Here is a 27500-nt window from a genome sequence, read left to right on the forward strand (position 1 = left end):
GATGTTTTTGTTCTTACTGTCGCAAATTTTCCATAGGTACGTTGGAAGCTCACTGGCTATGCGGGTTAGGGCGTCGTTACTTGCGGCGAAGGTCGAGGGGATGGCGATTCGAATCCTGCCACCGGCGAAGTTGAACCAAGGTCATGGTTCATTAAATTCCACGCTACAAAGCCCTCTGTGAGGGGCACCGTCCTAGCCTTCCGACAAGGGGGAGTTTGTGACGTTAAAACCATAAAAAAAGTTGTTGAAGTCTATGTCAAATTCCTACCCCATTCTACTTGTACTTCTGCACCTTATTTCACTTCTGCTCTCCCCTTCGTGCACAGCACCTCTCACATGTTTCCTTTGTGCTACCTTGCAACCTGTCCACAGACACCTGCTCCTTCTCTGCTACCTCCACCTCGACCTCGTCATTCGCTTCCATTTCTTCTGTGCCCTCCCGTTCTTCTCGTCTCGCATACCATCTGCACACTTTGCAATTTTGTTCTTGAAACATACCCATTCTTTTACTCCTTTCTCTTACCTCTCACCACTTTTCCAGGCTTCTCCTGATATGATGAAGGAGGAGTAAGAGGAGGAGGAGGAGGAGGAAGAGGAGGAGGAGGAGGAGGAGGAAAAGGAGTAGAAGAAGATGAAGAAGGGAAACACAGACGTGACGATGATACAGCAGACGTACAGCTGACTTCGAACTCGTACTGTACACAAGGATCTGCATCGGAAGACGCGAGTCCCGCTAACATTCCACGTATCACAAAGACTCGGCATGAAGCTACCTGAGGGGGTATAATGCACCAGGGATGGAAGGTACGGTGGCGGATCACGTGATTTCATGTGCCATGCAACACCTGAAAGAACTTCTTAAATAGAGGCACAAAGGTATCCCTTTTAACTTAATATCAACCACGATCACTTTCCTATCGCCCCTCACATACACACGCACACAGACACAGATACACACACGTGTGTGCGCGCACACACACACACACACACACACACACACACACACACACACACACACACACACACACACACACACACACACACACACACACACACACACACACACAAGGGTTACAGATAAATGATTATTTAAAGGAGACCAAACACAATGGAAGTATGAATATTCAAGTGAGTGAGGGGAAGTATAACCTATGACAAAGGGAAAAAGGAAAATAGGAGGAATGATGGAAACAGAAAAGAAAAACATAAAAGTAGGAGTGATCAAGGAAGAGCAAATAGCAGAAATAACGATGGCCTGCGTTTCAAAAACTATTTCAAAGGGTATTTTTTTTCGAGACTGATTTAAGAAAAATTTTAGATGAGGAAGGAGTTTATTTGATCAGTTACATTATCCTCGGTACTTGCGTCGTCTGAAAGTTATTTCTTCATCTCGAAAAATACTCGCTAACCCATGGTCACGTTTTACAAATTTTCTTGTGATTAACAAATCGTCAGCCTTTTGTCTCATTTCATTTAAAATTATGTCGAAATTATTCCATCAAGTTTGAAATGTTTTGTCTATATAAGAATGATCGTCTTGAGCTGACCACATAAAAACTCATATTCTGTTAGCCTAGCATCAACGCTTTCAGGTTCAGATACATTAATGTAACGTTGTATAACCCACCTCTACACTGTGACGCAGTATATTGTTAACAAAACGAGATCCCAAATGACCGAAAGCCAGTCTTGTTGTGAACCCACAAATAAGATCGAATAAAATAGTTTGGCACAATTAGGACGACTTGCTAATCTTGGTCAAACCATTATATGTTCATCATAATCAAATTATATATTGTAAATAATATTGCCACATACTAGGATGGCCCTTGTAAGGTAAAAAACATCTAAATGTAACATTGTTCTATAAACACACTACAAACCCCCCTATTGATTGGATATAAGAAAAGAAAGGAAATAACGATTTCCGTATATTTCGACCACTTGATGTCATCCTCTTCAAGCGGAATACGGTATTCCGCTTGAAGAGGATCACAGCATGTGGTCGAAATATACGGAAATCGTTATTTCCCTTCTTTTCTTATATCCAATCAACAGTGGATTTTTAGTGTATTTATTAATGTGTTACGACATTACTGGACAGTGATTGTTCTATAAATTGTACAAAGTAATAAAATATTGAGTATAATTTATGTCATGCCGGACGAGAAATCAATTAAATCCAAAGAAATCTAAAGTCTAATTTAATCCATCTCTTACGGACGGTACACATTACCCATGATGTCGTAACTAACCAGTTCAGACGAAAGAATATAAAGCCCGTCATCTTATTCAAGTTCACATAATAATAACAACGTCGAGACTGTACAAATTCAAACCAGGCTTAATGACCACATTATGAGTCGATAGCCTTAAAAAGAAAGAAAAAAAAAAAATCAAGTCCGCCGGACGATCGTATGTGTTAGTGTGCGCAACAAGAACTGACCTTGCTCCTCGGTGTAGTACGACCTCGAATCAGTGTCGCCTAAGCCCTCGTCGGCCAAATCGGACGACGTGAAGGTGTCTTTGGTGGCGGGTTTTTCATCTAGGGACTCCGGCTCCTCCTCACTTCCGTAATCTGTAAAAGAAAAAGGAAATGAGATATATATAAACACATACATCCGCACACACACACACACACACACACACACACACACACACACACACACACACACACACACACACACACACACACACACACACACACACACACACACACACACATGTACTGTATATATATATATATATATATATATATATATATATATATATATATATATATATACATATATATATATATATATATATATATATATATATATATATATATATATATTGCAGTAATTCACGAGGCACACGTGAAAATAATATGCAGAAAAAAACACCGGGAAAGAACAAGCTTAGTCCGAACGATTTCGTCTATTTAAGACATTATTGTATTCCTTGATAATGTCTTAAATAGACGAAAACGTTCGGACTAAGCTTATTTCCCAGTGTTTTTTTCTTCATATATATATATGTATATATATATATATACATATATACTGTATACATATATATATACATATACATATATACTGTATACATATATATATATATATATATACATATACATATATATATATATATATATACATATACATATATATATATATATATATACATATACATATATACATATATATATATATATATATATACATACATATATATATATAAATATATATGTATATATATATACATATATATACACACACACACATATATATATATATATATATATATATATATACATATATACTTATATGTATTCATTCTGACTCCAAAACTTACCTATTAATGAATTCTTCGATAAACTTAAATACCTAGTTCTTTCCATTAAGTTCACCCATGAAAAGAAAGATAATAATTATTTGCTCCTTTTTAGACGTAGAAATTATTAGACAAAAGGGAATTTTAAAGGCTGGATTCCATATAAAATCAACAAATATATTGTCTTATGTTCCTTATTATTCTAATCATCACATTAATCTAAAAATATATATGTTTTTATTTCTTATTTTTATGGAGATATTAGAACCATCCAGAATATTAGAGAAAGCTTACAGTATCCCATTGACAATCTTAGCCAGTGTCACAACAACGTCAAGAAGCGTTTGTTTAGAAACATACTTAGACAATCAAAGCAACCTTATGACTCTGGTTCTCCTGTATGAAAACTTTCTTGGAGTTGAGAAAAATCTTAAGAAATTGAATGTCAAAGTATTGTTGTTTTTTTTCTAAATATGATAACACCATCAAGAGGACCTCCACTCAGAATACTCTAAAAGCAAAGTGGTTGTTGCATACATATCAATCATGCCTGTGACGAGTTTTATTTATGACAAACTGGGAAAAAAATTGGAAACAAAGATTTCTGAACATAGAAATAGTGAGGTAATTGCCCATGAGAGTAATGTCTTATTTCATCACAGAGCGTTAACCAATCATCACACTGATTGTTCAAAGGCTAAGATTATAGCGAGGTCCAGGAGAATGCCTGAGAGAAATGTAATTGAATCATGATTAACCTCAGGCACAAACGATGGATATGATTTATGGACATTTTAGATGTTGGCTGGTTTAATCATTAAGAAGTAACCACCAGATTGACCTAGCTGTTGTTGTTGTTGTTGTTGTTGTTGTTGTTTAGACTGGCCGAGCAGTCTCGTCTTCCTAAGGACCACCACTGCTGGAACTGGATTTTCCCACATATTCTTTATAGAGTATATGTCGCATTGTTGGCGAGCGTAATTGTGCATAATGCAGTCCTTCATAATGTGTTGTATGATATGGGGTGAAGTGTTACATTCTGGACAATTATCCCCGATGCGGTAATCCAGCCGCTTCTGATAACTTATAGGAGGTGGATAGCGGCAGTAGCACAGCCTGGCCAGGTGGACGCTGTCCTCTCGGGGGAGAGAGGATTCAGAGGGATGGATATCAGGGGGTCTGGCATTTAGCAGTGCGTTGTCTTTCAGACTGTTGATGGCGCAGTGAACAATAAGATTATGGATATACTTTTGGATGCGGATGTGTGGTGGCTGTGAAGGAAGAGAAGAGAGTATATGTGTGTACGGTATTTTTGTGTGTTTTTTTAGTGGCTGTGGAGGAAGAGTTATTTGTGTGTGGTTTTTATTTTATTTGTTATTATTATTATTATTATCATTATTATTTTTTGTTGTTGTTGTTGTTGTCATGTACTGTAGTGGGTGGGCTTTGTTTTGGAGGTTACGGTAAGGGTTTGTATGCTTCTTATGTCAAGGTGATCCTTTATCTTTGAGAACTTTAGTGGTGTAGATGGTGTGTAGGTGTTGTATTTGTGCAGCCCGTTATTATCTTTAGGGATTTGTTCTGTATAGTCTCCAGGGTGTTGTAATGTGTCTTAGCGAGGTTAAGGGCCCATTCGAAGCTCGCATAACTCATCACTGATCGCATATATTGTTTGTATACTGTAGCGGTAGTTTCTTTGATGTGTCTGATTGTTGTACCTGTAAGTGATTTAAGCGTGTTGACTCTAGGTGTGAATTTTATTTTTATGTTGTTTGAATGGTATGGATGTATTGCATGTAACGTTAAGAATCTTGGGTGAATGTGTCTGTGGTATGAAAGTGTTGTTGATAAAGAGGTGTGGTATTTGTGTTCTGCTGTCCAGTTGGTGAGAGGTGTGGCTGTGGATTTGGTGGTGGGGCTATTTTGAGTTTGTTTCTAGCGAACTAGGTTTTGTGTCCAAGTATGGCTGTAGTATCTCAGCGGCTTTGTTTGTGTAACGGTGTGTGCATGTAATTATCATGTCATCTGCGTACGAAGAGATGTGTATTTTTGGGGTATGGAGTGTGGGTATATCGTGCTGGCTGAACGGGTTAGGGCGTCGTTACTTGCGGCGAAGGTCGAGGGGATTGCGGTTCGAATCCTGCCACCGGCGAAGATGAACCAAGGGCATGGTTTATCAAATTCCACGCTACAAAGTCCTCTGTGAGGGGCACCGTCATAGCCTTCCGATAGGGGGAAGTTTGTGACGTTAAACCATATCATCATCATAGATTAAAGAGTACGGGGGATAGGACGAAGCCCTGAGGTACTCCGCTTCTGATGTTTCTGGTGTACTTTGATTGGTCACTATATGACAGGCATTTCTAGCTGCCTAAGAATTGGTCAGTCATCTTCTGGTATTATTGTGCATGTCTGTCTTGTATATTTTGTTTGTGAGATTGTGTCAGGAGATGGTATCAAAAGCTTTATTAATGTCTAGTGTTATATGAAATGCCCTGTACTAAGGTGGATTGATGGAGGTGAGGTCATGCACCTCTCCAAATCGCTACGTTGTACATGTTTTTGTTCCCTCTTGTCTGTGTTCGTTTATGTTTGTATACTAAACCACACTTATATCCTTGTAAATCTATAATCCGATTGAGGATGTGATACACGAAAGTTCTTACTATTTTCAAGTTTCCTTTCTCACGAGCATAGATCTCATATCTCCATATATTTATTAGATAAATATAATTTGATAAATATATGCGCACACACACACACACGAACACACACACACACACACACACACACACACACACACACACACACACACACACACACATGAATTTGAGGCTAGTTATAATGAATTGGGGAGTAGGGGACAGGATCCAACGAGTGTTGTTCCTTTCCTCTCTATCTCTCTCTCTCTCTCTCTCTCTCTCTCTTTCTCTCTCTCTCTCTCTCTCTCTCTCTCTCTCTCTCTCTCTCTCCCTACCTCTCTCTCTCTCTCTCTCTCTCTCTCTCTCTCTCTCTCTCTCTCTCACACACACACACACACACACACACACACACACACACACACACACACACACACACACACACACACACACACACACACACACACACACACACACACTCACACACACACGGTGGCGCGGTTGGTAGAGTCCCAGACTGTCAGTACGGCGGTACCGGCGGTACTGGGTTCGAATCCTGCCCAGGGCTGAAATTATTTCAGTATCGCTGCTCTTTGAGTCGTTACTCCAACTCTTGTGGGCGGGGAGTTGGGGGTGTATGTGCGTGTAAGGTCATAGCATTAACCATAGATCGGTCATACGAGCTCTGAGCTCTCTTCCGGGAGGGAAATAGCTGTCGATCACGAGTCCAACACGTAATCCAAAGACCAAGGTGAAACACACACACACACACACACACACACACACACACACACACACACACACACACACACACACACACACACACACACACATACCTTCCTATGCATCTAAGGATAAGGACGATTTATTAGGTTTATCTTCTAGTCTTTGTAAGCCATCCATACTTTGCAAACACGGAAGACCTATTTAGTGTACACGTTTGCTCATTACCTTGTGTGTGTTCGGAAGTGGTCTCCATCAGGCGTTCTTGGACGGGTCGCATCTTCGTTTCGTGCACTGTACAAATGTTCCTTATCTCCACTAAAACACTGAACTACGTTCACTCTGTCTCTCTGTCGGCAATAAAGAATGCTGCCATGATTAACGTGACACACGACTTTTGGCCGTGTCACGCGCAGCGACGTGAAATTCGAACGACACGATTGACGCGTATGGCCACGATGGCTGGCGAACCGTCAGTTGGCGTCGCGCACCACAGCCGAACCCGCGTTGTACATCTCACCCGGACACGGAGTTTCGTGGATCCCGGGTGTCCCAAGGAACAAGGTTTAGTATTCTCACACCAGGTGTCAGTAGAGCAGTGTTCTAGGGGCAACGTGGTGTTACAGAAACCGTCAAACGCAACACTGGATTTCTTCATGGCCGTAAAGTTCTCCCGGACACTAGCGACCTGCCTCTGATCGACGCGAGTTTGATGTAAATGATGAGGGTTACTTCTCGTGCACCCGCCAGCTGTCATTCCCGAGGGCAGGTGGGCGAGTGGTAGAGCGGATGGGAGTTTGCGGGGCACCACCCTTCCTTTGGCCAAACAAAACACAAACTCGTAACATCGAGCCGTGTTGACATAAACCTGAATCTTGCCACACAATGGTCAAATCCTCACCTAATGTATTAAAAACAACCTCGAACGATCGATTATGATGGCAACAGTCCTTCTGGTAACGAAGATATTTAATACTGATTTTTATATACTTATCTATTTCCTTATCTATACATTTATTCAATTCTGGCTTATACCATGTTACTTTTTTCCATCATCGTGGCACCTCTAGTAGCAAAGGGGGTATTAACAAAGGAGTATACGGAACCCCGTTTATGCGACGCTGTTCATATGCTGTCACGTTTTTCCGTTTTAATTGGTATCCTTTTCCGTTATATTTTATTGTATTCTATTTGAGTGTTTAGGATCTGAAATGTTTCAGTATACATCATATGTATGTTTATGTATGTGCGTATGTATGTATGTATTTATGTGTACATGATTGTACCAATACTAACTCTCAGGATTTCATTGTTAGGAGTAGAGTCTGTTACCATTTTGTCATGCAAAGTGTACAAAAAAAAAGAAAAGAAAAAAGGATTACAGCTTGTTATGAACAAATCTCTGAGGGTTGCGGTTCTTTTAAATACGCTTTGCAAATCAGATTCCTAATCAAGTATGAATATATCTATGTACGCATGTATGTATGTATGTATGTATGTATGTATGTATGTATGTATGTATGTATGTATGTATGTATGTACGGATGCTTGTATGTATGTACGTATTTATGTGTGTATATATGTATGTACATATGTATATGTATGGATGTGTGTATGAATTTTTGCATGCACATATGTAGTGAATGATGGGACGAATAGGCAGTAAAAGAAAAATCTAATATGAGTAGACTGGTCGCAGGGTAGGATTGGGGAAGGATATAAGATCTACAAGAAGACAAAAGGAGAAACACAACGTAGGGTGATGAAGACAAAGAGGGGAGCAGATGTAAAATGGAGAAGGAGTAAGACAAAAGAAAATAATAAGATAATATAAGGATGTTTTGGGAGGAAGTGAGGAGAGTGAGGGGGTGGGCCAGGTAGCGCGGAAAAGGTAGAGGGTGCAGATGAACAGATGTTAACGGAAGTGAAGGCGGTAAGGGAAGATGGGTTGAGTATTTCAGAGAGTTGTCGAATGTGGAGATTAGGGAGTGATTGGTTATGACAATAGGAAGAGCTGAGAAAATTACTGTGATTGGTGAGCAAAATAATAGGAAAAAGAAAAAGGTTAGGTAAAAAGATAATTGAAAATGATGACAGGGAAAACAAAAAGATGAGGTACAAAGACAATTGAAAAGTATGGAAGCTGGGAAGAATGAATGAGGAAAAAATAGCAAAAAGGGTGTGGAAGGCAGAGGTGGATGGAGTGAACTTGAGGGAAAGATCAAGGATGAGATGGATGGATGGGATGAAAGGGGGTTTATAATAAAAGGAGAATATTGAACAGGGAATGAATGGCAAGCAATTGGTAAGAATGGAGAATGATTATGAATGTAACACAAATAGACGCGGTCCGAAGGGATTTCTCCTCGTTTTCTCTTTTTCCGCATGAGAAGACGAGGAGGGAGGGTAACCGAATTTGTGAAGCGGCTTCCCTTGCTATGGATATACTGTATCTTGATACGTTGCTTATTATGACCCAGGCTGTGGCTAGGTCACAAGGATGGCCTTTCATTCACAAGTAGATAAAGGAAGACTTAAATGGGTAACAGATGGGAGTAGGAAGCATGGCGGTGGGTACATCCTTTGGATAGCTACCTTCCTTATGAAGGCATGCAAGCCTATTGTGATATGGATAGATTAATAGATATGTGTGTGTACATGTATGTACGTATATATGTATGCATGTATGTATATATTTATGTGCAGATGCATGCATGTATATATGTATGTATGTATGTATGTATGTATGTATGTATGTATGTATGTATGCATCCATGTATATGTGCATGTACGTATGCATATATATGTACGTACCTGTGTATGTACATATTTGTATATATATAAATATATATATATATATATATATATATATATATATATATGAATGTATATAAATATGTACCTACATCTATACATATAACACACACACACATATATATAGTATATGCATTATATGTATATATATATATATATATATATATATATATATATATATATATATATATATATATACACATATATATATATATATGCACACAGCGTTGAATACGATATTCTTCATAATTTCTATCTTATTTTTATTTTTTATTTTATCATTATTATTATTGTTGTTGTTGTTGTTGTTGTTGTTGTTTTGTTATTAAAGTTCTAACTTTGGGAGCAGACGAAGGCAATTCTACTGAGTGACAGACCAGAAACCGAGAAAATGGTGCCGAAAGAGAGAATCAGAGGTAAGGATAGGAAGAAACAAAGACAAGATTGAGGAATTTAAAAGTGGCATGCACTCACGTCATTGGCACGATGATGGTCAACCAAGAAATCAGTGATTGTTTAAATGAGAATCAAATCTAAGCTGTCTCGGTGAGATGAAGCTGAACAGAAGTAGTGATGCTCCGGTGGCAGACGGAAAGTATAAATATAATTAGTGGCGAAGGAATAGAGGAGAATAGAGGAAATAGAAAGGGATAGAAGAACAGATGGAAATTATAGTTTGTGTGGCGAAGGAATAGAGGAGAGATATTCACACCTACGATCTTCCCACACGATGACAGAAAGTGAGGGACATACACCAGGAGGCGCATAGCTGCAGCCGAAGCCGCCACCTTTGCCCTATTATGCGCTAAAGGGAACGTTGGGGCAGGGGAGTGCGAGATTCGAATCCAGGATTAAGCGACCGCGAGACCAGCTCACATTCGATTATGCCACCTGAGGATGGCAGTGAAGACAAACAAATGTAAACGAGGCGACATTGGGGAAAGGTAAAGTTGGGGCAATACACATGAAAATTGCAACATAAGGAAGCAATAAAAGATTTTGCAGTGTCCCAGGTCCCATTTAAGAGCGTGAGGAGGTGCTGAATACACAGAAGTGCTGTTGAGTTTAGCTGTGCACATGGAAAAAGTTATTGGGAAGAAATAAATTAACATTCTTGGAGGTAGCATTTGATCGTAGAGAAGAGAATAGTGAGGAGAGGGGAAATTATCGGAAGTGGAAGAATTATGGGGTAGTATAGCAATGAACAAGGTAATGACTAAGTGGGTCAAAGAAACAGTATGTAGAAGTGACGGTACTCCAGCAAAGTTGGATTTGATTTTAGTGAAAATAACCCAATGTTATAAAACTCTTAAAATGTCAGCGTTCAATAGGTAAGAAGGACCAAGTCGTCTTTAAATTCTATAAGAAAATACAAAAATGCATCCTCTTTGCATCCATTTCCAGACATCTGGAAATGGATGTAAAGAGGAGATTATATGGTGTGATTGTGCCGACGTCAATATATGGGGCAAAGACTTTGAAATTAAGAGAGGCAGACAGAAAAAGTTTGAATATGTTTGAAATGAAATGTCTGAGAAGTATGACCTAGGTCAGAAACAATGTACCAAGATACGGTACATTCATAGCAAGGCCGCTTCATTTAATCAGCGACCCCCAACTCTCCATCCCCTCATGCAGAAAAAGAGATGACGGGGAGAAATCCCTTCGGACTGCGTCATGATATCATTCACACACCCCACCCCCACCCCTCTCTTCCTTGCATAACAGCATAATCTATACACAGCAACTCTCCACTCATCCCTATCTCCTGCCTTCTTCCTCCCTTGCTCAACAGATTTCCCTCTTTCTCAACGCCCCCTTTACCTCATCTATCCACCTCATCCTCAGTCGTCCCCTTAAGTTCACTCCCTCCATCTTTGCCGTTCACACCTCTTTTACTAATATTTCATCACTCATTATATCCATGTGTCCAAACCATCCCAATAATACTTCATCAGCCCTATCTGCCATCTCCTTTCCCATTCCTACTCTCTTCCTCACCTCGTTTCGCATTCTATCCAACCTTGTAAACCCTACTATACTTCTCGGACATTTCATCTCAAACACATTTAAACTTTTCTTCTCTGCCTCATATAATACCGTAGGCACAATCACTCCTTCATACAATCTCCTCTTTACATCCATTCCCAGTTGCCTATTGTTCATAGCACTTTTTAATCTTCCAAGGCATTGACTTGTTTTTATTAATCTACAATTTACTTCCACCTCCATTCCCTCCTTTCCTACCACAAGCGAACCCAAATACCTAAAGCTATCCACTTCCTCCAGCCTCTCTCCTTTTAGACTTCCAACTTATTGCCATCGTGTATATATATATATGCATATATATGTGTATATATATATATATATATATATATGTATGCATATGTATATATATATATATATATATATATACATATACATATATATGTATATATATACATATACATATATATATATATGTATATGTATATATATATATACATATATATGTATATGTATATATATATATATATATGTGTGTGTGTATATATATATATATATACATATATATATATATATATTGTCAGTGTATTTGGGCAGGAGTTTTCTCTAATGCATGTTTCATTAAAAGTGATGGCTAGTTGTGCATTAATACTTTTCTTAATGTATTTTTACATATAACTTATTAATGATTTTTTTTCCTTAGGAAGGAAATTTATGACTTGGCTGTATGTAGTCATATTCGCTAATATGACTACATACAGCCAAGTCATAAATTTCCTCCCAAAGGAAAACAAATCCTTAATAAGGTACATGGAAAATACCTTTAAGAAAATTATTAATGCACAACTAGCCATCACTTTTAATGAAACATATATATCTATGTATATATATATATATATATATATATACATATACATATACATATATATATATAAACATATACATACAAACACACGTATATATATGTGTGCGTGTGTGTATGTGTATACAGTATATGTATATGTATTCTTCTTTCAAATCTATCAGGAGATATGACTAAACATATATCAACACCACTGCACATTCACCCCTATGTTATTTAGCAAACTTATGAGACTGGCTTGCACAATGTCCACGCGACGAAACGTAATACCAACTTCATCCCTTCCTGGAAAAATGGCAGCGCAAGGTGAGGTGCCAATGCAGTTCCGTCAAACGTCACTGAACGGAAGCTTTACAATAACTCGTTAGTTATGTCATCGGAAATGCCATGCCAACATGTAGTGTCAGGAAATAGCTCGGGAGGACGATGAGACCTCAATCCATGGCGATATTTCAGTCTGTGCCATCCTCAGACCGCGAGACAAGGATTGTATATTTTATGCAGTAGCCATTTTAAGGATTTTAGTAACATTGCAATGGCTCAGATCACTCAGTATTGTTTTATAAATGGGGACTAATCTTTACCAGAAAGAAATAATGCTGATTTTATTTAAACTGTTACTACTGTAGTCCTCCGATCAACTACATTTCTTGAATATTTCCTTTACCACTTCTGTGACAACATCTTTTAGGTGCAATGCTGTCCCTAAAGATAAAAGCGTTGGAGGAGGAGAGAAGGGCACAGACATTCTTTACGCTGTGATTTGGACATTTTCTTTTGGTTATTTTGACAAACCCTAGGGAAGCTGGTCATAAGAACATAAGAATGGAGAAGACTGCAAGAGACCATAAGGCCTACACTAGGTGGTTCCATATCCATTACCAACTATCATTCCTACTCATAAAGTTATCTAACCTTCCTTCAAAACAATCGATTGCTTTAACGCTCACTAAATGGTTACTAAGTCTATTCAACTCGTTAATCACTGTTGCTAAACCTTTTCTTTCCTATTTCCTTCTTAAACCTAAATTTGTCCAATTTAAATCCGTTACTACGAGTCCTGTCCTGCTGTCTTAATATGATGACCTTGGCTGCATCATCCTTGTTGAGGCCCTTGATTCGTGTGAATACCCTTATTACATCACCCCGCACTCATCGTTTTTCTAGAGAATGTAAGTTAAGGTGATTTGGAAGATAATCGTTACGTCTTCGAAGGTTGATGCCAATTTCAGTTATATATTTCCAGGGAACCGGATATCATCATCAGTGGTTTTCCGATTGTAGATACGCGATTCTCGGTGGTATTCTTAAAAAATTATTTCCCTATATAAATATTTCCTTCTATAAATCTTATATAAATACTTGAAAGGGAAGTATTTTTTCTTGGAATACCAACGTAAGAATCTTACGGTGGTATTCTTAAAAAAATCTTTCCTTATATCAATATTTCCTTATACAAATCTTATATAAATCCTTGGAAAGGAAAGATGTTTTTAAGAATACCACCGTATTCCCTTCTGTGAGGAGTAAATTTTCAACATGTTCCACTTTGATTTTTTTTTTTTTTTTTTCTTAACACGTTGCAAGGACGGAAGAAGACAGATGATCGAAAGAAGTGCTCAATAGTAGTCAATTAACGACGACCACTTGGACGACCAAGAAAAAACTGGAACTGTGTTGGTGAAGATGTGCAGATATGCGGAATGGAACTAAGAGACTGGAGAGAGGTGATACAGGACCGACAGATAAGGCGAGACGTTTCAAAAAAGGTTATAGATCGAGAAACCGCCTCTATAGCAAAATTATTCAATCTATGTTGATTAACCCTTTCGTTACCACTGACGGTTTATGTCTACCTTTTCAGCACAGCCAGATGATTTTACCTCACAGACAGAAACCGCCTTCGCGGGCGCACAAAAAGAAACCTTGGACCTGCACCTGAACGACGCCATCTAACAACCAATCCGCGATACCCGGAAACTTTGTCACAAAGATCTGTGACAAAATATGCCGCGTCATTGGCGGGTGCAACAGGAATGGCGGAACTTCCCCTCCAGGCGACAGACACCGTCAACAATGCGAAATGTCGACATATGGTACTGTTGACGATTTCCGTGCAGTCCATGTGACAGTTGTGTGGTGCGCGGTGTAGTTGCCTGCATAATAGGCGAGGGGCTTACGCCAGAAGGCGCTTAGCTTCCACCAAGGTCGTCACCTTTGCTCTTTCTGCTCAGACTTCCACGACACATAACAGTAATCGATAGTTGCTGGATTCGAACGTGAGTCTGTTTTGCAAAGCGCAGTCGAAACTAACCCACTCACTGACACACTGTCTAGTTAATAGCTGTTGCGTGCTGGCCCTTCGGGCTAACGCGTTCTGTGTCTGTGGTTTCCGTCCCAAGTCTGTATCATTGCTGGATAAGGGTATGTTTTCTTAGGTACGATTAATTTCATGATTATTAGCCTACCACAGCAAATGGGGGTAAATGTTCACCATACCTGGTATCATATTTGGGTAAACGCTTTGGTAGGTTTGGTTGAAATTATCATTCTTGTTCTTTGCAGCTCAAAACAAAACAACCCCATTCAAAAAACGAAGAATTAGTGCTCTAGGCAATCGTTTAACGATTATCGTTGAACTATGGACGATCATCGTTGAGCGATAATCGTACCGACCAAAACGTACCTTAATATCGCCTGTAATCAGCATGAACAACATCTAATAGGATGTTAGAAATTTTCGAGTTTCCGTTTTTGGCACAGCTTTACACAAATGTACATATCTCAGACTCTAACATTAGCTCCTTCAACATGACAGTGTACTCACGAAGAACCCACAGTCGGAATAAAAGGAAACTTAGAAGAAAGTATAACTTCTATATTTCGGCTAATATGTATAGCCCTCTTCTATTAACCGAAATATAGAAGCCATACTTTCCTCTAAGTTACCTTTTATTCCGACTGTGGATTCTTCGTGATTATAATTTTACAAATGTGCGACTACATTTTGTCCAAGTGATGATAGTGTACTTAAATAATCTAGTTCTAGCAGATACCAGACGCTTTTTTTTCGTCACTAGAAAAATGATTTTGGGCTAAAATATCCTGAGTGTATCAAAATTCCATTTTGCACAAGATCATTATTCAAATGAATAAAATCATGTCAAGCGATACGGTACTATTCCGGATCTAAAGAGGACGCGGAATTTCCATTTTCTACGACGATCGCGTCACAGAAATCACAAAAGCTTATGTTCTTATGAGAAGTGAAACTGATCGCTCGTTGCACGCAAGTCTATTTAGGGCTTCATATAGGGAACGTATGCCACCTGACGAATAGATTTGGAAAATGATCACTGTTATTAGGGAATTAGACCACCTTTGGCTCACTCGCTAATCATAGGTTGTGGAAAACTCAAGTTGATTTCAATAGCGCACCAAAATGAAGGTTTATTTTCAAATTGCTTAATTATACAAATATGTTCGTATCATTCTTAATTTGAGAATAATATTTTGTTGTCTCTATGCATAAAACATTATGCATATAGCGGAAATGATCACATCAAACACTGGATTAATTAAAATGTTCGAGATTGAGAGCAGCGACAAAGTCGCTTTTTGTGCGTGTAGTGATGGCATAAGAAACGCAACACATTTCTGCCTGACTTTGAATGATACATCAAGACTCCGTGTTAGGAACAACTGGTGTTAAAGAAGAGGTCATTCAGGAAAAAGAAGATCTTAAACAAGCACAGAGCTAGAATATCTGTAGTGAGACTATTGTCGATGACAAAAATTGAATCCTTGTTCCCGCTCTCCGCTTTGTAATCCGGAACCTGATGATCTGGGTAGAAATGCAAATGAGCCTCTCTCGTTTCAACAGGTGACAGCCCATAGCTATGTACAATATCTATCTAACGTTCTTCGCTCGGTGTGCAAACCCTCCAACACCCATAAATAAAAGAGAAAGAAACAAGTCTAAATGAAGGAACAAACAACTAACCAAGGTATTACAAATCCTCATGCAAAGAATATTGTTGTATCTCAGGAAGAACTGCGCAGTTTTTTTGTTCAGAAAATATCGCGATTCAGTATCACATAAGTAAAAAATTAACAAAATGAATACATGTTACTTCCTCGCAGAATTAGTTCTTTGTATAAAGGAAGGGTAAATGTGTTAACATGAAACCATCGTTAACGCGGCTCGAATATAAACGAAATAATTTCTGGATAAAACGTAATGAAAATGTCATATTTGCATGTGTTCCTTTTGACACAAATCAAGAAGCTTCAAAGCAAAGGGGAACTGATCAAGTAGAGACAATCAGGAACTTGTGAAGAGGAAATCATATCAACGAATCATTATGCAAAGAGAGAGGTCGTTTGGCGGTACAGGAGACATAAAGAGACGTCACAGAATAAGCATAGAATAGAATAAGCATATCGGAGGGCAATGACATTAATGCAGAAGCCAAGTGACATAGGCACGTACGAAGCAGTAATGAAGGACTTGGAAATAAATAGAAGCAGAAGAGAAGCACGGAAAGATTATGGGTGACGTGTAAAGTTTCTTCGTCCTAATATAAACAATGACAAGAGAATTCAATTTTGCTATCACGTCTTCTGCAGAAGCCAAGTGATTTAGGCACGTACGAAGCAGAAATGAAGGACCTGGAAATAAAGAGAAGCAGAAGAGAAGCACGGAAAGACTATAAAGCTTCTTCGTCCTAATATAAATAATGACAAGAGGTTTCAATGTTGCCATCACATCTTCTGTACGATCTTTGTCTCTTCAACATAGCAACATACTTTATATAATTTTAGTCTGGTTAGATTTAAATTGGGTAAATTTAGAATTAAGAAGGAAACAGACAAGAACCAACAGAGTGGATAACGAAAGGAATATACTTAGTAACAATGCAGTGAGCGCTGAAATAATTGGTTGCTTTAAGAGAAGATTAAATAACTTTATGGATAAGGATGAAAGTTGGCAAAGGATTTGGCACTGCCTAGTGTAGGTCTTATGGTCTCTTGCAGCCTCCTCTTTTCGTATTTTCTTATGTTCTTATGAGGTCATGGTCGATCAAGTCATCCTCCTGTCACAAACTCGCCCCACAAGTTCTAAGAATCGTCTTGTACTGACCAGAACAAGACGTGTTGAAGGTGTTAAAGAAAGGATTTTTTTTTTTCTCACGGTTGGTCAACGATTGTAAAAACGGGACGAAGACACTGCATAAATACGATTAGTAATGCAATATGGTTACCTCCGAATAAAATACACTGCAAAGCTGATTCCACAATTACACAAATTGCGTTGTACCACTGATCCATAAATTCAGCAACATTGGTCCACAGGATAATGACACTGCAAAATTACAATTATACTCACTGCAATACTGATCATTTCATCAACAATACTGAATAATTAAAGATGAATTCACAGATTTACTACCCTTTTCAATAGAATCGTCAACATTGCAACACTTCTAACCAACACTGAATTACCGGATTAGACAGAGCGCAGTATGACAAAGACACTGTTCACTGAATCACTTATTCTGATAGAAAACATCAACTACAATGAGTCACTGATTATCATGATCATCAAAACCACTGCATGGTGGGATCCTCGTTATTTGAGTAGATCAAGACCAGGGTTCGTTACACCGAGGTTGTCCTTCATGCCCCTTTCACGTTCGAAATGAGAACAAACCCGCGAAACAACGGTTGAATCACGTTCAGGTAATGGGACAAATACTAGGTAGTTCTCGCCACTGACCCATGCTTCACGATTCACGAGAACCACGTCGATACTGCGTTTGACCCCGATCCAGAAAGAGCGCATTCGGGAGACGGGAGACGGTGTTCTCCGCCCGAGTGTGTGACTTTATGTCCGCGTACTGGCCCAGAACCGTGATCAGTTCGGCTCCGTGAAGCCTTACCGCTGCCCCTGCAAGTATCGGCTGGGCTGGAGGAGGAGGAGGCAATGAGGTGTACGTGCAAGGCTCTGGGTGGAGACGGTGCTGGTGAAGGCGGTGGTGGAAGTGATGTTAACGGGATCCAAGACACTGAGGTCGTGCGGACGGTAGTGTTAGTGGTGGTGGTTGTGGTGGTAGATTCGTAAAAATAGAATTAATGGATGGGATTACACGGCCCGCTGGTGACGAACTTGGGGAAATTAAATCTAATTGTTGGCCGTACAGGAACAGAAATTTAAAAATAAATTAAGCATAAAGTTATATCGGATTCGGGCCGCTATTTACAGAACTCTGAATTTCATGTATATGTAGTGATAGGAAGGTGATCAATTCCTGTGCATTTCACTCAAAATATAGATGCAAAATGCTGGTTATATTCCCAGGTTTTATCTCTTTTTCTTGGTTACATCTAAGATTATTTTTATCAATTACCAATACCTTATAATAAGAGGTGTTAAACTCTTGTCCATTGTTGTTGATAACACGTCATCAAGCTTAAGCTACCGCGTACCTGTGTTTTCATGGTGTCTTCTACAGAATTTGTTCTCGTCAGACCCAGACGGTATAATTTATCTAAGGTAGCGTTTCCCAACCTTTTCCGACCATAGTACACCATGTTGTCATGTCTAAGCAGCCCAGCACCCCTATCTTGCTATTAGAAGGATAAAAGAAAGTGGTGTACTGCTTGATGATTTATTTTCTTGATTCTTTAGAATTGAAACAAATTGGCAATATTGTTTATAGAAGAAATAAGAACACCCTAGAAAAATAAAATAGCATGGAAAAAGTCAAATATGCACAACTGAGTAATCAATGATACATATATATCAATGTGATTTTTGTGTGTATCACTTCCCAGCACCCCTTATAATTTATTTCAGTACCCCAGGTTAGGGAACGCTGATCTAAGGGGTGGGTAGGTCTAAGAGATTCATCTCGAGTGATTGAAACTGTTTTGTTCTGAGTGTACCTAAGCTGAATACAATCGTCTGGCACTAGCAAAAAATAAATGAATAAAAAGATAAAAACAAATCAAATAAAGGATAGAATCTAGGTTGAAAGGGTACTTCACTCTTTCATTATTATTCCAGACTTGTACATTTGTTGTGACTTCTATCAGGTGATTCTACTGAATTGATAAACTAAGCAATCAATCCCTTTAGTATTAAGATATACTGTCTCAATCTTGTAAAAACGTCGAATTATTTTATTATGCAGTTAAGTCGAACGCAGGATCTTGCATGACGAACTAGACTGACCAAGGACAAGTTCAACTCAACTGTATAAAGAAATTTTACTCCCAAATCAAAAATCTATAGCATAGGCCACCGTAACGAAGGGGTTATCATCATAATTAATTGGGGATATAGGCCAGGGACCGCGTTGCATCACTCACGCACCGGCGCCAATCTCCACAGTTTCTCTGAGCAAACTCCCATACATCATCCTTCCCAGCTCTCGACAGGTCCAATCATTTGCCCCAACCATGAATTCCGTGGACGTTCCCTTCGTCTCATCCATCCAGGGTTGTCTTGTGAAGGCAACTCTGTGGGTATAGGTAAACTAATTGAAAAAAAAAAAAAAATACTGACCACAACAATTGGTGGAAATTTTGTACTTGTATAGTCGGATGGTAAAAGGCTCCGAAACCCCAGGTCCCTAAGATAATACGCAACTTTCGATGAAGATATATAAAACATCCCCTATGTAATCAGAATCCCATATCAAGTAGAAATCACCCTGTTGGTTCTATATTCAAACGAGGATCCTCGTCTTGCAACGCGCAGTCAAAACTGGTACCTAGTTCGAATCCTGGCCAGGGCTGAAAATATTTCAGCATCATTGCGCTTCGAGTCGTTACTCCAACTCTCGTGGGCGGGGAGTTGGGTGTGTGTGTATGCGTGTAAGGTCATAGCCTTACCCATAGATCGGTCATACGTGTTCTGAGCTCTCTTCCGGGAGGGAAATAGCTATCGATCACGAGTCCAACACGTGATCCAAAGACCAAGGTGAATCACACCATACGTGGACGAATGTGGAATTATCACTAGTTCTTTGTCCCACCAGAAACTATTGGATATATATATATATATATATATATATATATATGTGTGTGTGTGTGTGTATATATATATATATATATATATATATATATATATATATATATATATATATATATATACATATGTTGAAGGTGGAAAAAGAAATCACGGGTCTAGTTCCGCGTTTTTTAGTTTATTCCTGACCTGTTTCGCTCTGTGCTTCTTCATTCCTCTGAAGAAGCATAGAGCGAAACCAGTCAGGAATAAACTAAAGAAAAACTCGGAACTAGACCCGTGACTTCTTTTTCCACCTTCATGAACTTGTCACAATGTCCCAGCATATATACATACATCCTCTGAAGAAGACCAAGTTGGTCGAAACGTTAGGAAAATAAATTATATTCGCAACACATCTTCGTTTGCCCTTCCCCACCCGTTTCTCTCTCATATATACATAAATAGATGTTCACTATAAACCCACTATCGGAGAAATGATAACGGAAAATACAGGGAAACTGTATATTTCGACTACTATCTGTAGTCCTCTTCAGCAGAAAGCTTACATGAAGATAAGGTACAAGTATATATGAGGATAGTGGGTTTATAGTGAACTTTTACAAATGTGTTATAACATACCAATTTCCAATATATATATATATATATATATATGTATATATATATGTATATATATATGTATATATACATATATATATATATTTATATATATATGTATATATACATATATATATATAAATGTATATATATACATGTATATATATATGTATATATATATATATATATATATATATATATATATATATATATATTGTAACAAGTGAAACAGCTAGTGTATGGGTACCATGTAACCCAGCACTACCCGTCTCATGGTCGAATTGTCGGCGACTAAACCGGCTCATCCACTGATCACCTGCCAGTAAGGAGTGTGTTGGACACTCAGATGGAGGAAGAAGAAAAACGTCAAAAGGGTAAGTGAACTCAATGGCTATCCAACCTCGTTACGGGTCACGAACCCACGTATTTCCCGTGTATGGCATCCCTACAGTGCCAGGAGACGGAAGTCATGGAGACTGGGTGATGTATCAGTGCTGTGGTTGTAGTGGTTGCACTAAGGAATCCTAATGGGACTAGCAACATGCCTCTTTGCTCCTGTATTCAGGATAGGACAGGTGGCTCCTCTTGACTAGGAGAGGCACACCGAATGGGTGGTCTGATACAAGTCTTTGGGTTAGGCATTCTCTGAGTCAAGTAGCTACCACCTGGGCTAACACCGTATTGTCCACAGTCTTTGGGTTAGGCATTCTCTGGGTCAAGTAGCTACCACCTGGGCCAACACCGTATTGTCCACAGTTGTTTTCCCCCTATTCCCAAGGTGGCGGGTTCATATACTCTCCCACGACACCTGGAACTGTTGGGTTAATATGTACACTCAAATCCTATTCTCCCCTCTTTGGGTTCGATGGATGGTGGGAGTATGGGAAGGCGAATCATGGATATATGTACATGGCATACATAAATGGCACTTATAGTGGGGGCGAGCTTGTAACCTGGTCCTGTCAAAATCTTCAAGCCCATTGCGCGGGGTTTTGCAAATGAGGCACAGCAGGTATTGATTTGAGCGACTTTAATGCAGTTACTGGCACCGAGGGAGCTGGCTATAAACTATTTAGCCCCTCCCCTATCCCCGGCTCTGGAACAAAGAACAATAACAGTTCTCTCCTTCTGAATTTTGCAAAACCCAGAGGGCTGAGGATTGGTTTTTCCTGGTTCCGGAGACGAGTGCTACGCGAGGAATCTCTGCTCTCTTTGGCAAAGGTCAAAGAGGCTGAATAAGCTGAAGGTTGGAATGGCAGCTGCCATTTGCAACACCAGTGCAGAGTTCATAAAAACTGGAGATGAAGCCATGATCTGCGAGTTGCATGTGGCACTGCCTGCTCTCTGGCTGTCCAATATCATTCCTTCTAACTGGAGAAAGGGTATGGTTATCCTTATTTGGGAATGGAAAATGAACTGACGGGACTGCAACAACTGCCGCGTTATTACACTACTCAGTGTGCCAGGTAAAGTGATTACCCATCTGTTGCTGCCACGGGTCCGTTCACATCTACTAAAGTTGCAGAGGCCTGAGTAGTCTGGATTCAGGCCAGGTAAATCAACAACCGATCGGCTCCTATCGCTTCGTGTTGTTATGGAGAGCTGATCTGACTTTAAAAAAGGGTTTCTTGCAGCCTATGTTGATTAGAATGCATTTGACTTAGTGCATCATCTGCGAGCTTTATTGATTTGGTGTCTGGCTTATACTCTGGGACAGAGAACGTTGTAAAGTATGAATGAGGGGTGTCCAACTTCTTTCCTGTTAATTCAAGAGTGTGGCAAGTGTGTACCCTCGCCCCAACATTTTTCAACACCTTTATGGACTGGGTATTGGATACAGTTATCGATCAATGTCGTTGCGGATAACCATTAGCAACACCTTGTCTTTGCTGATGATATTGTATTTTTTGCGGAGTCGTTGGAGGTTCTTCTTAGAGACCTCAAGCCATTGTACAGAGATATAAGACCTTTTAGACTCCAGGTCTCCTGGAACATGACTAAGACCCAGGCGTTTGCGGGCTTACTGGATGATACAATTCAGTTTGTCCATGCATGTGGTAAGAACAATGAGGTCTCGGAAAGCTTCATTTACCTTGGCAGTGTAGTACATAACAGTGGTGGCTCACGTCAGGAAGTCCTTCGAAGGATTGGTAGTGCCCATGGGGTTATAGACTCGCTCAAACAGAGTACATAACGTTGTCGATATTTGATATCTATTCACAACAAGCCGCGGGCTTCGGCTTCGCCGGGGGCTTGGCTGCGTAAACAGCGCTCCGCGCTCCAATCCCGTGCTGGGGATCCCGTGTTGGGGTTCCGCCCCGAGGCTGAGGCCGAGGCCGAACCCAAGGGACATTTTTTCCTGGTCAGTTCAAGGAAACATGGCGACCACTGAGGACTTGCGACCACTGAGGACTTATTGCCTTGGAGGACTTATTACCTTGGAGGACTTATGACCTTGGAGGACTTATTACCTTGGAGGACTTATTACCTTGGAGGATTTATTACCTTGGAGGATTTACAACCTCGTACGACTTGCAACTTCAGAGGACTTGCACCCTCGTAGGACTTACGACCTCGGAGGACTTGCAGCCTCGAGGGGGTTACAACTTCGGAGGACCTGCACCCTCGGAGGACTTGCACCCTCGGAGGACTGGCACCCTCGGAGGACTTGCACCCTGGGAGGACTTGCACCCTCGGAGGACTTGCACCCTCGGAGGATTTGCACCCTGGGAGGACTTGCACCCTCGGATGACTTGCACCCTCGGGGAACTTACAGCTTCGAAAGGCTTACTGCCTCGGAGAACTTACGACCTCGGAGGACTTACAGCCTCGAAGGGGTTACAACTTCGGAGGACCTGCACCCTCGGAGGACTTGCACCCTCGGAGGACTTGCACCCTCGGAGGACTTGCACCCTCGGAGGACTTGCACCCTCGGAGGACTTGCACCCTCGGAGGACTTGCACCCTCGGAGGATTTGGACCCTGGGAGGACTTGCACCCTCGGATGACTTGCACCCTCGGGGAACTTACAGCTTCGAAAGGCTTACTGCCTCGGAGAACTTACGACCTCGGAGGACTTACAGACCCCCCTCTCCAAGACATGTAACATTTTTAAAATGTGTCACCTTTGAAATGGTTTAATTTTTATTAGTAGTATATATAATGTTAATCATCAAAATTTGCAAACACAATAGCAAATGTACTCGTACCTCCAACCTCCATTTGAATAACGACAATATGGCTTCCATTGCAGACATCTAGCTGTCCCCTGTAACAACATATCGCACAGGATGATGATCTACACATGTGCGAAATAGGTTTACAGGGAGGTGTCCGCAGATTGCCACGCCGACTGAGCACTTGAAGGGTTTTAACAAAATCGACGAAACCACCCTGGACCGCGGAGACTTATCTTTGATATTATATTAGATGATGGTGAAGACGATGACGATGATGTTTATGATAACGATGATGATGATGACGATAATGATGATGATGATGATGATGATGATGATGATGATGATGATGATGATGATGATGATGATGATGATGATGATGATGATGATGATGATGATGATGATGAATACATATTCCTAACACTAAACTTTTCAGCCCTGAGACACTATTCACAGATATCATTTTTGCTAACACAACGTAAATCTTTCCAACTCTTGGGAATACTCAGAATAAAGTAGGGTCTCATTCCATGTAGACTTTATCTTATCCCAAATATGTAAAAAATATGGCGAGAGGGTTACCATGTTGAAAGGTTTGATAAGTAATATCGTGCATGGGCCGCTGCCACCAACAGGGGTGAATGAGCTTTTCATAATAGCCAGCGGGTAAACAATGGCGAATGGCAGGAAGGACGGTGGCTTCGGGGGGAAAGGGAAATCGCCGTTAGACTACGCTGTCTGTCAGTGATGGTGTTTGTGGTCGTGGTGAGGGTAGTGACGATGGTCGTAATGACTGCGTGAGCAGTGAATGTATTGGTGGTGAATGTTGTTACAGTGACTGTGAAAGTGGTAGGGGTAGTCACAGCAGTAGCGTTAATGGAAATAGCAGTTATAAGGGTAGTGGTAGTGTGATTAGTATTGCACCGGTGGTGGTAGCGAAGTTTATGGTCATGTTGGCAGTGGCGGCTATGATGTTTCCCTTAGTAATAATAACGGGGACATGTGGTGGTAGACAGTGAGATGGAGCTTAGCGATGCGGTGGTGCTGAGCGCTGGGGTGGTAGGGAATATTGTGATGGTGATGGTAGTGGCGGTGGCAATGGTGGTGGTACTGGTGGTTGTGATGATCGTGGTCTTGGTGAATGTAATTAAATTATTCAAACAATCATGTGTAAATATACATAATATATATATATATATATATATATATATATATATATATACATATACATATATGTATGTATATATATGTATATACATATATACATATATATATATATATATATGTATATACATATATATATACACACACACACACATATATGTATATATATATATATATATATATATATATATATATATATGAAATTTTTTATGACAGTCGCATGTAGGATTCGAACCCATTGCTTTCGGCCACCCGAATCCTTCATGCGACTGTCATAAAAATTACCAGATAAATGTCGCTGTCACTAGTGAATTTCTCTTATATTTATAGATATATATATATATATATATATATATATATATATATATATATATATATATATATTGTTGTGGTGTACGTGCATGCTAAGGGCATTGTACGATTGCCATGCATTGTACTTGTGAGTAGATTGGGAAGTACATGCTTTTCCCTTTTGTATATAAATACTATGAAATTTATTTATATTAATTTATCAAAATTACTGTACTGATTGCATTTCCATCTGCCAGTTTTGTGAAGAAACCATGCGGTCATGTGTGCTTCCCGCCAAGCCAGGCTGCATCCACGCAACGCAGTTTCTAGTTCGCCTTCTAAGAGTACGCACGTTTTGTTGTAGCGCTTTATCAAATTAATACACTATTTTCCCTTGTAATATACCCTTATTAGCCACCCGTATACAACACACACACACACACACACACACACACACACACACACACACACACACACACACACACACACACACACACACACACGGCGGTCCGGATTCGAATCCATCCCTGGGCTGAAATAATTTCGGTATCGCTGCGCTGCGGGTTGTTACTCCAACTCTTGTGGGTGGGGAGTTGGGGTGTGTGTGCGTGTAAGGTCACATTGTTACCCATAGATTGGTCATACGAGCTCTGAGCTCTCATCCGGGAGGTTAATAACTGTCGATCACGAGTCCACCATGTGATCCAAGGCCATAGTGAATCACACATTCGTATAACACACACACACACACACACACACACACACACACACACACACACACACACACACACACACACACACACACACACACACAAACTCACATATATATATATATATATATATATATATATATATATGTTGGACAAGTACAGCTACTAGAATAGCTTACCTACCAATCTACTTTTCATCTACCGGCTCTACATGAAGACGTGTCCACACATATGAAGCATGCGTACGCGCTGCACCAGACATCAGAGCGAGATGGTATTCTTGACCTCACGGGACCACAAGGGTCAAAGGCCGCGGTCAATTCTATTGTTCATTATCAAGGTCATGACCTCGAACGCATGCAGCTATTCACCAAACGGCTAACCAATGATATTGCCACGCAATAATAAATGTTCCTCAAGGTTGTTTTCTACCTGTCCAAATTCGGACACACATTGTATAAATATTACACAGCAATGTATCATCTTTTTCCTTGTTCTGTATATTAATTTAAACATATTTCTATGTCTAGTCTCGCTGGAAACAGCGATTATGTAAATAATTACCTTGTCGGCAACCTTGCCACGATTGATGTATATAAGGACAATGCTCTCTTCGGAGAGCGGCGGAATATATATATATATATATATATATATATATATATATTAATATATATATATACATATATATATATATATATATATATATATATATATATATATATATATATATATATAATAAACACAAGAAACGCACGGCCGTTTACCTTCGCCTCCAATCCGCTCCTCAGAAGCCACTCTTGCTACCACTTTTATATGTTATTGCAATCCAAAACATATATATATATAATTATATATATATATACATACATATATATGTATTATATATATATATATATATATATATATATATATATATATATATATATATATATTGTGACATCATGGCAGGTTTATGAATGGTAAGAATGGAAAGACACGATTGAGAACAAGAGACTTTATTCCTGACCGGTTTCGCCTTTGAGGCTTCTTCAGAGGTAATATATAACCATAAGTTGTCTAGAAACACTTAAGATAATTTGGCAGGTCTGGAGCAGATGGTACCAGGCACACCTTCACTAATATTGATATCTTTGGTAGTGACATCACCGTATTTTACCAAATTACGAAATCCTTTAGCAAATTCTAAAAAGTC

The 27500-nt window shown here is 39.6% G+C and overlaps 1 protein-coding gene across 1 annotated transcript in view; it reads right to left on the bottom strand.

Annotated features, from left to right (window-relative positions):
• LOC143038846 (uncharacterized) overlaps positions 1-27500 on the bottom strand; it is an 863754-nt gene that overhangs the window by 85516 nt on the left and 750738 nt on the right. Inside the window, exon 8 of the mRNA XM_076208469.1 lies at positions 2447-2578. Coding sequence (XP_076064584.1) covers positions 2447-2578 — 132 coding nt within the window. The remainder of the gene's footprint in view (positions 1-2446; positions 2579-27500) is intronic.

The sequence above is a fragment of the Oratosquilla oratoria genome, chromosome 25 (genome assembly GCF_046742065.1).
Source record: "Oratosquilla oratoria isolate Oo_2021 chromosome 25, ASM4674206v1, whole genome shotgun sequence".
Taxonomy (NCBI): domain Eukaryota; kingdom Metazoa; phylum Arthropoda; class Malacostraca; order Stomatopoda; family Squillidae; genus Oratosquilla; species Oratosquilla oratoria.